At 31.9% G+C, this 14,936-nt stretch overlaps 1 protein-coding gene and 1 non-coding gene across 2 annotated transcripts; one reads left to right on the top strand and one right to left on the bottom strand.

Annotated features, from left to right (window-relative positions):
- The first annotated feature begins 296 nt into the window (after window positions 1-296).
- Window positions 297-9,349, top strand: LOC106064902 (sodium/potassium-transporting ATPase subunit beta-1-like). Its single transcript, XM_013223557.2, has 6 exons — window positions 297-536; window positions 2,148-2,278; window positions 5,483-5,600; window positions 6,018-6,202; window positions 6,698-6,808; window positions 7,452-9,349. Exons 1-6 carry the CDS (start codon window positions 356-358, stop codon window positions 7,689-7,691), a joined length of 966 nt encoding a protein of 321 aa, XP_013079011.1. The 5' UTR covers window positions 297-355; the 3' UTR covers window positions 7,692-9,349.
- A 3,015-nt stretch (window positions 9,350-12,364) lies between these two features.
- Trnam-cau (transfer RNA methionine (anticodon CAU)) lies at window positions 12,365-12,436 on the bottom strand. The gene has a single exon. It is a non-coding gene; the product is annotated as a tRNA-Met (tRNA).
- Window positions 12,437-14,936: the final 2,500 nt, after the last annotated feature.

The following is a 14,936-nucleotide window of genomic DNA, read 5'->3' as shown; positions in this document are numbered from 1 at the left end:
AGAGATTCGATATGCCATAAATATTAAAATATGTACATATTTAATTTAATTTAGGCTTACGTAAAACTAGTAAAAGTCTAACATGCTGAAGTATTTATTTAGACTTTATGCTATCTAAATCTATTATTTCTAATAAAAGAAATCTTTTTAAAATATACAGGTAACAGTCGTATATTAGGTTTATATCATTACATAGATCTATATGCAGAGCAGTTGCATTTTCTAAATCTAGATCTAGCAGTTTACCGTACGATTACTCATTCCAAGTTTACCTGTTTATGACATCACTCACCTGTATACAGGTGGAGCTTGTAAGTCAAGGAAACAACCGCTCCAGAACTTAAAAACATACAAGATGGCGTCGCACGTCTCAGTTCGTTCAGCATACTCTACGGCTAGTTCTGCATTTTACCAAAGTACTATTACCAGCACTGGTTTACAAAGAGAAACTTTTGGTGATCGTTTGCATCAAACTAGGCTCTGGCTTTACAACCCAGAAGATGGAACTGTCATGGGTAGAACCCCAAAGGATTGGGGTAATTACAAGTAGAACTTTTAAAGATGATATTATATTAAAATTATTATTATTATTATATTTTGCCTAATTAGTTAAATAGATAGGGCAGGGTCTTTTTTCGGTTAATATATACAGTATAATACAGCATATCTAGACTATACTCTATACTATAGGATATGAAATATATAAATATAATAATAATAATATATATATATTTATTTCACTCAAAAGTTAGATATGGTAGGCTCAAGTTGAGTCAAGTATCAGTGAAAACAGAAAGAATAATTATACTAATTCCTGAAATCCAGTCACATTGGTTTGAAAGCCAAGAACGTAACAACTCTATTACCATATTTTTTTTTAAAGATACTGCCCTAAAGTCTCCATGGGTCAGTTGATGTTAAGCCCATGTTTCCAGATTCAACAGTAAATGGGGCTGTCCTGTTGTATTGTTAGCATGCTGAATGCTGTGAATTTGGTATGTGGGTGTTTGTGACAGAATGTATGAGTTTCTATGTTATGTCCTTGTGTACCTCTCCCTTTGGGTCCTAAATCTACTTTATTAAAGTACAGTATATAAATTTTTTTTTTTTTGTTGAAACTATACAAGTTAAAGAGTTATTATGCATCTATCATATGGAAATATTGTTGCCTAAGTAACAGCTCTCCCCCCCACACACACACACCCGATGTGTCCTAAGGAATGGCAAATACCCAACACAGTTTGGGATCAGTAGTGTAGCAGGCTCTGTCAGGATGTAGCACCATGTGCTGCCTAAGGGCTACCAACTCATGTTATTTAAAGCTTGGGGATGAGGGGAAAAGAGGTCAGGATTGTGATAGACTTAGACATGAGGACAGAGAGAGAAAAGAGGTCAGGATTGTGATAGACTTAGACATGAGGACAGAGAGAGAAAAGAGGGCAGGATTGTGATAGACTTAGACATGAGGACAGAGAGAGAAAAGAGGTCAGGATTGTGATAGAGTTAGACATGAGGACAGAGAGAGAAAAGAGGTCAGGATTGTGATAGACTTAGACGTGAGGACAGAGAGAGAAAAGAGGTCAGGATTGTAATAGACTTAGACATGAGGACAGAGAGAGAAAAGAGGGCAGGATTGTGATAGAGTTAGATATGAGGACAGAGAGAGAAAAGAGGGCAGGATTGTGATAGAGTTAGATATGAGGACAGAGAGAGAAAATAGGTCAGGATTGTGATAGACTTAGACATTAGGACAGAGAGAGAAAAGAGGTCAGGATTGTGATAGACTTAGACATGAGGATTAAGAGAGGATCAGAGAGAAGAAATAAACATTTACCAGTTATGTATCTCTATAAAGTCTGACCTTTTTTGTTCAGCAATTAACATTCACATTTGGCTTGTGTAGTGATGGTACCTTGTTCAAAACCTATTTGTTTCTTATAAAGTTAGATTGATATTTATTTTTAAATATTTTATCATCAATTTGTTTTTTTACCCAAGGTATGAAGATAATTAATATTGACATGATTATTAAACATCTGCTAGTCTTAAGTAACAAGCTTAAGACATGAGTCAAGCACAGTTCCCTATGTTATGTGATAAATAGCTTAAGATAATAAACCATCTGATAATGTTGCTATATTTTGCAGCTATTTACATTTTCTGCATCTTTGCTTTCCTGATTGGACTTATTGGCATGTCTGCTACATTTTGTACTATACTCTACTGGGCTGTTGGCTGGAATCATCCAACTTTACAAGGAGCTAGTAGTATATTACAGGTACGTTTTTGTCAGTTTAAAAAAAAAAAAAATAAAAAGCATATTTCTTCAAACTCATTGATTTTCCTGGGTGCTGTGAGAATCAACAAGAAAATCGTAGAAAAGCCAAAACTGCTTAGAGAAGTTAATTTAGGAAGGCTGTGATTGAGCCCTGGATTTTGTATCAACAATACTTGTGCAAATCTACCATATGACAACATAAGATGGGTCCATATGTAACCATATTAATTGTAGATAATATGTTTGGTGTGTGGAACATCATTTCTTTTAAAGTAGATTTAAGTTTGGTGTAATGTAAAATTGTGTAACAAATATATTACAAATTCAAATCATAGTGTACATGATTTTTTTTTTCATGATTTTAGATTGCTCTAGATTGTACAAAATTTTCTATTATAGCAAAGTAAATAACTGCATCAACATTGCATACTCTAAATATTTACCATACTGTGAAATTTTGTTTCTTGAATTGTCTTAAAAAATATTTTCACTTTACACTAGGTACAGTCTAAACTTCTGTACATCAAGGCAGAATAAAAAATTTTAGAGGTTAAAATAAACAAAAGTTCTCCATAAAGTTTGTTCAATATTATAGTTGAAATACCATTTAAAAAAACGTTTTACTTATATATTTAGATCAATTCTTGTTTTATATAGGGACAGGGTATAGTAGAACTACTATGCCTTTTAGTACTACACCAGTAAGTTTTGTTACTTGATTGTGGAATACTTTTTCTTGTTTCTTTAATTAATAGTAGATTATATTTGTCTTTAACACTAACATCATTTGTTCATTGGCTATGACATTTTTCTTTCAATTTGGATTAAATACTTTTAAGTGTTTTGATTTCTATGTTCTTCTTTGTCTCATACCATTTGTGTGATTTCTTAACAAATGTGACTAGCTTACAACTGCTGCTTCATATAAGTCTGTTGTTGTGTTATTTTGTTCATTTGACTGATTTTTAGTCTCTTGTCCCACATATTATGAAGTATACAGATTTAAACCTCGTTACAATAGACAATACAATTCTTTTCTCCCTTTGATATTGAGGTAAAATGATGTCTGTGTGAAAACATGACACAAATTACTCTAACTAAAAATGGTCAATGTAATTCATTGACCAGTCACTTAATAGCTAATAATGCTATAGTAGCTTTTGTTAGACAAATGAAACTATGAGGACCCTGGTGATGATTTAAAAAAAACAACTTCTTACACATTTTCCCACAAAGAAATAAAAAAAAAAAAAGAAATAATTACACATAATAGTCTTTTAATTTTAAGGCTCAGCTCTTGTCTTTAGAATAGTAGTTTCTGTGTCACTTGTCTCAGACTATTTTTTGTCTACTTAGGAGAAATACAATCTTCTTTCAACAAAAGCTTCATTGAAATATGTCAGTGGCTTAGTGAGAGGCTATCACCTCTACATATAAATAGCTTAATTCACATTTATTTATTTTGTTGATTTCCTACAGTAGCAGAGAAAAGAAACAAATATTTTTTAAAAAAATTAGTTCTATTATATTAGTTATGTCTTTTAATTTTTAGGACTGTAAGAGCTGAAAAAAAATATTTCAGTTTCATGTTTTTATATATATATATACTAGACATATATTGCCCGCGGGTGCAATTTTGTATGTTCATGTGTTAAAGAATAAAGTAGATCTTGAGTTAGACATAGATCTAGAGTAATCTAGAGTTAAATATTGGCTTAGATAGAGTTCATTTTGCATGTGCGCATGCGTGACCTTTTTAATTAGATGTACGTGAATGAATGAAACTATTAGAATATATCTTAACATGGCTTCGCAGCTTTAGGGCGAATGAATGCATGAAAAATTCTTTAGAAAAAAACAAATTCTAATGTTAATTTGATTAAAATATGAAATGAATAGACTATAATTATTATGTTCATGTGTTAAAGTATAAAATTATCTTTGCGAAGAGAAGTTATAACATCTTAGAGTTGAAATAGAGTTTTAGACCTAGGAATAGAAAGATGTGTAACATTATGGTATTGTCTAATGAAAGAATGCTCATCAGGAATTCTACATTCGCAGATATAAGGAACGAATTTATGTAAAAAATGCTTTTGAAACACAAATTTGAAGGTTAATTTTATTAAATAATGAAATCAACGGACTATATTTTTTATTTTCATGTGTCAAAGTAAACAACTATCTGCTCAAAGTGTAGTATTTAAAATTAGATCTAGATCTAGATCCTTTCGATCTTTTCTCAAGTAAACATGGCCTAGATCGATGAATTTATAATGCTTTCATAGAGCTGGTCAACTTTTTTTTTTTTTTTTTTTTGAGGGTCTTAAGTTTGTATAAGGGCTACAATACATACACTATGGTCGAAGTTGGTACCCAAGGAACATTTCTGCCAAGTTTCATCAAGATCAGTCAAACGGTTTTGATTTCTATACGAGGACATATGTACATACATACACACATACATATGCCTTACTTTCTACTTTATATATTAGATATATATATATATATACATTTTTAATGCTTTTAGCATTGTTTTTTTTTTTTTTTTTACAAGTTTTCTTAAATACTTTTCTATTTATTTATGCTGCATAACTAATAATAGATGTAAGTATGAACTATTTCTGTATATATCTGTCTTTTCAAAGAAAATTTAGTATTTTGCTTTTGATCACAACAATTAATCATTGCATTCTAGTATGAAATGTTTTTGAAATGTTTAGATTTCTCACTCAGTTGTATTTGTTTTTATTTCACTTTCTATACATTAACTGTTTCCTTTTTATGCAAACTTTTTTTTTTCTTTTTGCATTTAAGTAGCTGAGTAAAGTTTAAAGTAGTCTTTTTTTTTCTTCTTCTTCTTGATGTAGAGTATATTTACTAATTTCTTTAATGCACACAAAATTTATTTTCTTAGATTTTATTCTTTTTGAGATGGACAGTTATTTAAAAAAATAAATGATTTTTTTAAAATTACTTTATCTAAAAAAAAACACAATTTCCCTTCCTCATTTTTGCCAATACATTTTACATAAGATTTTAAATATTATGACTAATTAGCAAAATTAAATTTAATGTTTTAAAGTCGCAGGATTTTTAGAAGTAATATATAGATAAAGAGAGAGTTTATAAACAAAATGAATGCTTTAAATAAAAAATTCTTTGTTTTTGCTATCATGAATGTTTTTATCTTTGAAACTTAAGACTCCAGGGATGTCATTTAGACCTCAGCCCTACCTTGGGTCAACACTAGTTCGTTTCATGAAAGGAGACCCCACGACATACACTCACTATCTTGACCACATTGAGGCATATATTCAATGTAAGTATTATTCAACATATATCTCAGCAGTATTTGTAAAATATCTTTCAGCAATATGCTTGATATTTTTAATGAGCTATTAATCTTAATTAATTTCTCTTTATTTTTTAATTGGTCAAGAAGTAGCATTTGAATTCAGAAGGTGATGGTTAAATAATTAAAATGTTGCTCAAAAGTTTTGGAAAAGAGAAGCCGTAAATAAATTATTACAAGAATGCAATACAATATATATATGATTAAATTATTTTATTAAGAAAAACAAAATAAGGACTATAAATTAGTAATGGTGGGCTTTAAAGGTGAAATTAAATTCTGTTACTTTGAAAAAGACATCCTGCATCAGGCATTCAAACCATTTCTATTGAGCTAATGACCAAGTCCCAAAGTATTGAGTCAAAATTTAGTCTTTCCTCTCAGATTATGAAAATCAGTTGCAAGTTGGAGACCGCTACAAAGACTGTAGTGAGATAAGAAATAGACGAACTGAGGAGCTGGATAAAGTCTGTGTTTTTGATCCCATTGTTCTTGGTGGAGATTGCGTCAAACAGCAGAACTATGGCTTTGATGATGGCCAGCCTTGTATCTTGTTGAAGTTAAACAGGGTGACTAATTTCTTGATTCATTTACTTTAGTTCAGTTTGAGCATTTAGCTTTGCCATAGTGTAAAAATATAGTGCAGTAGCTTAAAATAGAAAAAAATATAAGATATGATAAATTGATAAAAATACTTTTAAAAAATCTTTCTGCTAGCTCTTTTAAATATGAAAAGCATACATTTCTGTTCAAGTGCCTAGGTTTTCTGAATTTCAGAATTCTAAATTTGTAATAAGTCATTTTTTTGCCATCTGTAGCATCAAAGCACCCAATTATTTTTAAAGGGAATCTTTACTTTTCCTGCTAAGTGCTACATTGAACTAGGTGTAATTTGTAATAATTTCATTAAGTTTGATTATAGTGAGCAGTAATATGTATCATTTAGCCCTTTGCCTAAACAACTCTTTCAAAAGTGTGAAAATTCAATGCAGAAATGTTTGATTGAAATTATCATTTAAACAGTTTGTTTCCTGGAATTCTAAAATAGATTTTTCCCCCCTCAGATTCATGGTTGGGTACCGGAAGAGTTTACGCCAGAAACAGTTCCTGCTTTAATCAAGGATGACTGGGACTCTGACGATCCATGGTGGATTCATGTTCGATGTGATGGGGATGTAAGATTTAACTTATTTATTATCATTCCTATCAGTGGTAGCTTATGAAGAATGGCAGGCCATGGGAAAGGTTATATCTTTAATTTCCTTTTATTATAACCCTCTTTTGTTTTTCTTTCTTTGAGGCTCATATATTGTTTTAGCACATTATTACAAAGATACCATATATAAATACACTGATAAAATAAGACAGATCTTCTTGCAAAAAAAAAAAAAGAACTCAATTATCAATCATTAACTCAAATAAAACTTGACATATTACAGTAAAATATAAACTCTTTTTAAAAGGGAATTTACTCAAAATACATTATAGCTAGTACATTTTTATTAAAAACACAAAATAAAGACTATTCATTATTTACTCATTTTGTGATTCACTTCCCCTGAAATATAAAACCAGAAAAGCCCAAATTAATTCTAATAAAAAGCTTGAAAAAATTTTTTGGCATTGGCCATATTAAGCTTATGTCTGCACTCGTTATATCACTCATTTATCTTATGCAAACAAGTTGATCAATGTTTCAATGATGCATTATTCTTTACAATGAAAAATCAGATATGGAATTGTGAACTTTAACATTATAGTTTTAGATTGCATTTTAAAAGTATTATCTATTTTCTTGTATGCTATTTATGTTGCCAGGATGATACCACAAGAGAGAACATGGGTGATCTGTCCTATTTCCCTCAACAAGGCTTCCATTTCAAATACTTTCCTTTCCTCAACCAGCAAGGCTATAGGTCACCTCTCATGTTTCTTAGGTTTGAGAACCCTCATCCTGGCTTCCTCTTAATGATGACTTGCAGAGCGTTTGCCAAGAATATCATTCATGACAGAGTGGAGCAGGTTGGCCAGGTCCACTTTGAAGTTATAGTTGATTAGTCATATTGAAACTTCAAAATTTACATTCCATTAATGTCACAGTTTATATTTGATTGACTTTAGGATTTGTGTATTCATTTTATGTTTTTATTTTTACAATACCTCTATTCAACTCCTAACTTTGTGGAAACAAAAACCTTCTGGCTGGGCAAATCCTGCGGATCTCAAATATGGCTCTAACAATTTTCCTAGAAACTTGACAGTTGCTGTATATTGTTGAGAAAAGAATTACTAGCTCATTAGCCACACTGGGGAAACTCTAGTTTGGCCATTATAATTTTTCAATGTAAAATAAATCAATTTAAATTTGGCTAGAGAACTAGAAAATATCTTGAATAGACAATATGTCTTCTGGTATTTCTGCATTAAACATTATATGATAGTTCCATGATTATATTATTCAAGAGTTTAATAAATTAATGTTAAGGAACATTTTGCACACCATCTTCTAAGTCTAGATCTAATGGCCTATCATTTGAATATTATAAAGTGTAGTAGATCTATACATTTGCTAAACCAGGATTCTTTCTTGGAAGGGGGTGGGGGATATTCAATTTTTTTAAATCTACCATTTGTTAGTTATTAAGATAAAAATTATAGCTTTATAAGATGTTTAGAGGAAGTATTTTATTTGTTCCAAAGTGTTTTTAATGTTTTTCCTGCATGTAATGATTAATTAGCCATCTTGGAATGTGAAAATTGACATTCCATTAATGTCACATTTATTTTTGTTAGGTTTAGTTTAGGATTTGTATATTTGTTGTGTTTTTTTTTTCTATGTTCTTGTTTCTACTGCTGGTACTAGTCATGTTAATGAAAGATTTTTTTCTTTGTATACATTCAAACTTTAACATTTACAATTGCTAGTCAGTTGAAATACCCACCAGTATTTGTTCTTTAGCAAAGCAAAATTTTATATAGCATAATTATGATTTCAAAGTCAAAGCTTTAATTATCAACAGTGTGATATTTTGTGTTCCAAAAGTTTATATATATTTATATATATAAGCAAGATCTTAATGTGTCATTGAAGTTTGTAAGCTCCTGATGTTTTTTTTTCTTTTGAAAGCATTTATTTGTACAATTGCATCATTATTATTTTACTAATATTTATGATACATTTTAGTTTTTGTAATTTTATTTTGTCTGAGAAGGTTACGCTAAATCTTTAGCAAATCTGATCACAATGTACTTTTACAACACACCATCTTGATTCCAGTAAAAAAAAATTTCTTCAGTGTTATAATTGTTTTCAATAGTACCCTTTGATAACTGATTCAGATGAGAATAGCAACAATTCTGTATATAAGCATGTCCTTTTTATACCCCAACCTTCATTGCTATCTTTTAAATTGTGACACTTTCCCTAAGAATATAACATTAATCATAAAATTTGTTGGGAAAATACTATAAGTTTTCTTTCTATTTTTTATTACTTTATACTGGTACTACTTTGCCATTTCACATCAGCATTTAGATTGAAAGCAACTTTTAAAAACTACACTCATAATATTTTTTTCTTTAAAATGAAACATTTAAAAAAAAACATTTTTTTCTTTCATGTGCATAATATTTTTCTTTCATCTTATTATGTTTGATGACAAAAAAAGTTTTTTCATATTCAATTTTTATAATAAATATTATATTTTGTTCTCTAATTTTTTTTAATTGCTATTTTAAATTTCATTAGTGACCTATTCATTGAACTTGCCTTGTGAAGATGGGTACATTTAAACCTTGTAAAAATATCAACCACAGTTATATTAATTTAAGCTTCACATTTTTAGTGGATGAGTTCTGTTTTCATGAATGATCATTCAGTTCTCCCTTTCAACACACATGCCAACAGCATGCTTAGTGCTCTATTGTCCAGTCTCTTTTTGGACCTTTGGGGAAGAGGGCATCTGGGAGAAGGTGTAACATATTAGTATTATATGTACATTTGCACACTAGCGCGTCAGTGCAACACCGATTGTGTTTGCATAATAAATGGAGTTCCTAATCTGTCTTCCCTCTTAAACACTAGTTTGTTATTTGTGTAATACGAATATTCTACATTGTGTCAGAAGGCCCTCAGGAAACACAACTCTGCTCAAGTTGGAATTTGAACTCGAGCCTCCTTATCAGGTGGCTAAGTCATAGCCATGTGGTTTTGACCTCTCAGCCACACCTCCCATTACATTTCAATTTCACTAATGTGAACTATCTTTTAAGAAATTATTCAAGTGCAAGGTGGATATGAATGTGAATCACCCCGTCAATATCACTGTGAGACTGGTTCTGTATACATATCTTAGATACCAAGTATGGACACAGTACCCAGTGTAGCTGGGGATACTTGAATTAGTGAAGAACCTCAGATATCCTCTTTGAAGAATTGATTAATAATCCTAATTGAAAACACAAAATGAATTAACACACAATATTCCAATTATGAATACACAATAAACAAGCAAAATTTTAAAAAATCCTTTTTTTAAAAAACAAAACTTATATAAAGGTAATAAATCTGCACATACAAATATATCTCTCAATATTGTAGAAGTTACTTCCCTTATTTGATACCAAAGAAAATAATTATTGATAATAAATTGACTAATTGGATAATTTTTAAATTTATTTATGTTTTGTTAGAGATACAATAAACATTTTTTAAAAATTTCAACTTTGTCCAAGCATGGGATTTGAGATGTTCAATTTTCTAAGGGAATGAAACTCTAAATATTTACCCGTATCTGTGAATACTGAAGGATTAATTTTCCTTGTTGGTATCAAACAAAATTAATTACCAGTAATTAATTGACTAATTGTTTAATACTTTTTTTTATTGATTCATGTCTTGACTATACCATTGCATAAATTATGCGCAGTTTCAACTTGATCCTAGAAAGGGTGTGGGAGAAAAAAACATGTATCAATAAAAACTTTTCACCAGACAGAATGAGTTGATAGAAGCTTTGTAAAAATTATCTGAGTGATAAATGCACAGAAATAGATTCAACATTAAACTTAATTTAACTTATTCCCCCGCTTATTGCCTTTCCTTCATATTTGAACCACCTAAAATTTTCTCCTATAGCTTCGAGGAAATTCTCTATTAGGATTATTTAGTAGTTTGATTAAAGTGTAGTTTGATTCAATTATTTTCCCCTATTTATTTGACAATCCATTTTTTTATCAGTCAGAGGTAGCAAATTGAAATGTAAAAATTTAGCAGATTAAATCAAGTCATTTAGAATTATGACATGGGCCTATGCTGTTGGGTGGGGAAATGGTTAGTCTATATTCTAAACAATTTATCATGGTATAGGCACTTTTTATGTGATTGCTTCAAGTGCTGACAAGCCAATTGCCAATCAACAATTTTTTAAAAATATTAGGCCTAATAGTAATCACGGCAAGTATAACTATTTCTAGTTCATATTTCTAACAACTTTTCTTGAATAAGTAATCTACTAATTATTTTTACCCTTGCAGCTAAATCCTAAAACATTATCCAGTGGCGTAACATCCAGGTATTTTACTGAACTATGGATGTCATTATTTCTCAATTACATGACAGGTTTTCTTGACATGACAAAAATTGTCAACATGTTTCATTAATGCCCAGTTTCATTTCATGTGCAAATGACCAAGAGGTAGGCCTATATATATATATATGATACCAACATGCTTCCAGACTCATCTTACACATACGTCGATACGATACTGCCTTACAATAATGTTCAGAGATACAATCCTTCTAAGAAACATTCCATAAAGTTTTGATAAAGGCATGTCAAGTCTCTGTACAATACGAGATTTGGCAGTTATTTATTTATTTGTATCATATTCAACTACATTTGATCATCAAGTTTTATAAATTAACATAATGTCACAACATGCATGTTATTTCTCGCTTTGTCTGAGGCCATTCTCGAAGTTGCAATTAATAAAAAAAAAAAATATATTTAAGAGGTTCTAATAAATATTCTATGACACAGAGCAGGATGATTTCACTTGCAGAACTCTCCTTTGAGGGGAAACATCCAAACGTTTAGAATGAACTGGTTTCTAGCTTTGATTCACTTCACAGAATGCCAGAAAAAAAGATATTTTAGTAAATACATGTTAGACGTTATAGATCTATTCTCTGTTAACGAATGGACATAGAACTAGATTACAATTTTTATCAATTAGTTGTTTTTTTTTAATTAACATGTGTAGCCTATAATGGGAAAAAGAAATAATAAAACATCCGTTTGTTCATTTAAAATTGAAACACCTTTTAGTCGTTTAACATAATTAAGCCGTTGTACAAACATTTAAAACACTATAAATTTTTGTAAGAGGTCCTAACTGAATCAAGAGTAATGGCATTATATCTTACTAGGCCCTACTCGATTTTTTGGTCACACACTAAACTTGTCTTATTTTAGGAGGGGGGTCCACTTGACTCCGTGACTGATATATTCCTGAACCCGGGCCCACGGGTACCTTGCCACGCCACAACATGGCGTATGAACCCGGGCCCAAAATCAATGATTCACCAATCAAGGCCGCCTCAGTCACGAAGGTCACTAAATTAGTATCTCAATTAGTAAAAAAAAAAAATAATATAATAAAGCAAAAATAAAACGACAACAAAAAAAAAAGAGAAGTACCGTACACTAAAAGTGTCTTTAAAAAAATCTTAGCAGAGCGTGGTTTCGATCCACGGACCTCTGGGTTATGGGCCCAGCACGCTTCCGCTGCGCCACTCTGCTGTGTTATACTTTAAAGTTGTGATTCAAGCTCTTTACTCTAGCCGATCTGGGTTTAATTTTTAATTAGCTTATATCAAGTCGGGGGTGCTGTGGCTGAGTGGTTAAGCGCTTGACTTAACCAAACCTAGTGTGTTTCTGGGTTCGAATCTCGGTAAAGACTGGATTTTGAAATTCGGAATTTTTAGGGTACCCCTAAGTCCACCCAGCTCTATTGGGTAGGCTACCTGACTTTAGTTAGGAAAAGTAAAGGCGGTTGGTTGGTTAATGTTGTGCTGGCCACATGACACCCTGCTCGTTAACCATTAGCCTAGCTTAAGAAACAGATGACTGCCCCATAAATCGCAAGGTCTAAAAAGGGGAACTTTACTTATATCTCTCGATATGTCAAGTAAAAAATCCTTAAGGCACGTTATTTCTCCTATTTCCCATTTTCGGATCAAGTTATGGGTTCATTGATCTTTCAATGATAGGTCATTCCATTCTTTGTTGTTATCTTATCTTATCTTATATAATACAGACGTTACTTCAAAAAAGAAGATGATTACGTCCTACGCGTCATGCATTTAGTCATGCATATTAACCAATGACTTAAATTCTGCCAAGTCACTGGTTTTCCTGGCTAGCTCAGGCAACCCATTCCATGCTCTAATAGCACTAGGGAAGAAGGAGTATTTGTACAAATTTGTCCTAGCATATGGGACGAGGAATGTGCCTTTATCTTTGTGTCTTTCAGAGTATTTTATTAAACTTTGTTTTTGTATTTGAAGATTATGGTTCAGTGTTTTATGTATTATTGCTACTTTACTTTTGAGCCTTCTGTCCTGAAGGCTTTCTAAATTTAGTGATTTTACTAAAGGTGTTACTCTAGTCAAATGTGAATATTCGTTTGTTATGAATCGCACTGCTCTATTTTGTGTCTGTTCTAGTTTCTTAATGTTTTCTTGAGTTGAGGGGTCCCAAACAGAGGATGCATATTCTATTATTGGCCTAATCAAGGTTATAAATAACATTTTAGTTTTATTTTCTTATTTGATTTATAGAAATTTCTTTTAATAAATCCTAATGCTTTGTTTGATTTTTTTGTAGTTTCATCAATATGTGGATTCCATGACAGTTTTTCATTTATTATAACACCTAGGTATTTTGCGTGTTTAGTCTGTGTTACTGGTTTGCCATGAATAAGATAAGTGGAATTAATTTGTTTTAGTTTTTTTGTTACTCTTAACAACTGACATTTTTCTGGGTGGAAAGACATGCTCCAATTTGATTCCCATTTCTGTAATTCATCTAATTCTCTTTGTAAGATATCTGTGTCTTGTGTTGTTTTTATTGTTCTATATATTATGCATATATTATATCCTCTTATTGCTTTCTCTGTCTGCCTTTTCTTCTTTTCTCTGGTACTGTCCCCCACAGGAAGGTCTTTGCAAGCCCAGAGGATCTCGTGATATTGCCATACATTTTGGCTTTGCGTTTTCTTGATAGTAGGACCCAATGTAATTAGGCGTGATCCTGTTTAGAATTTCTTCCTTCGTGGTGCGGTCTTTGAAGGAGATACATGGGATTTTTCTACAGCATCTTGATTCCATGGCTAGGATCCTCCTCTCCAATTCTGCAGTTAGCGTTCAAGATATGCAAGCGTATGACTGCAAGAATGTCGCCATGACCATATTGCCTTGAACTTCGCAAGTGCTGCTGTGGAATGTGCATTTCTAGCCAGTAGTTCAGGTTAGATTCCTTGGTCTGAAAAGATAGCTCCGAGGTATTTAAAACGCCGGACACTTGCCAGTTTTTCGCCTTCGATATTGTCATTTTTAAAGCCTTGTTAGCTGTTGGTCTATGATGGGCGTTTTTTTTTTTTCGGCACTGATTTCCATACCATACGCTGCGGAAGTCTGTCTATGAGCATCACCAAGTCCAAGTCAACTAGCCCTTCGTCTGTTCCTGCCAGATCATCTATAGATATATAAATAATATAGTATGATAATCAGGGCCGGTCCTACAGATTGCTGGGCCCTATGCGAAACGGATTGCTCGGGGCCTGTTCTGGCTTGTGATAAGAATAATAAGTGAAAATTAAGATAGGTCTTTGAATTTTATTCATACTTAGAACAAATACTAATACAAATACTAAGAACAAAATCACTGTCAAATTAACTTTACGAGCCATCTAAGGTAGGTAGTAGTTTTCCAACAAAAAGCTGATAAACATTCAGATCTGTCTTTCAGATTTAGGCCTACTAGCAGAGGTAGAGATTCTTCTTCTTCTCCTAGCCAGCTTTTATTGCTGCTGAGCTGTGAGCTCTTTTGTAGACTGTGCCAAGGAAAAATAGTGTTGTTCAGCACTGCCGTACAGGGTGTTGGTTAATTATGTTGGGCTGTAGTGGAAGTAGGGTCTTCCTAAGGTGGAATAGGAAGGGGCATTCAAAGAGGATATGGTTTACGGTTTCATAATATATGTTTGGGCGCAGTGTTTACAAAAAAGGGGGGGGGGGTGGAA

The sequence above is a fragment of the Biomphalaria glabrata genome, chromosome 15, assembly GCF_947242115.1.
Source record: "Biomphalaria glabrata chromosome 15, xgBioGlab47.1, whole genome shotgun sequence".
NCBI lineage: Eukaryota > Metazoa > Mollusca > Gastropoda > Planorbidae > Biomphalaria > Biomphalaria glabrata.
The sequence above is the reverse complement of the archived record's forward strand: the minus strand, read 5'-3'. Positions and strand labels throughout refer to the sequence as shown.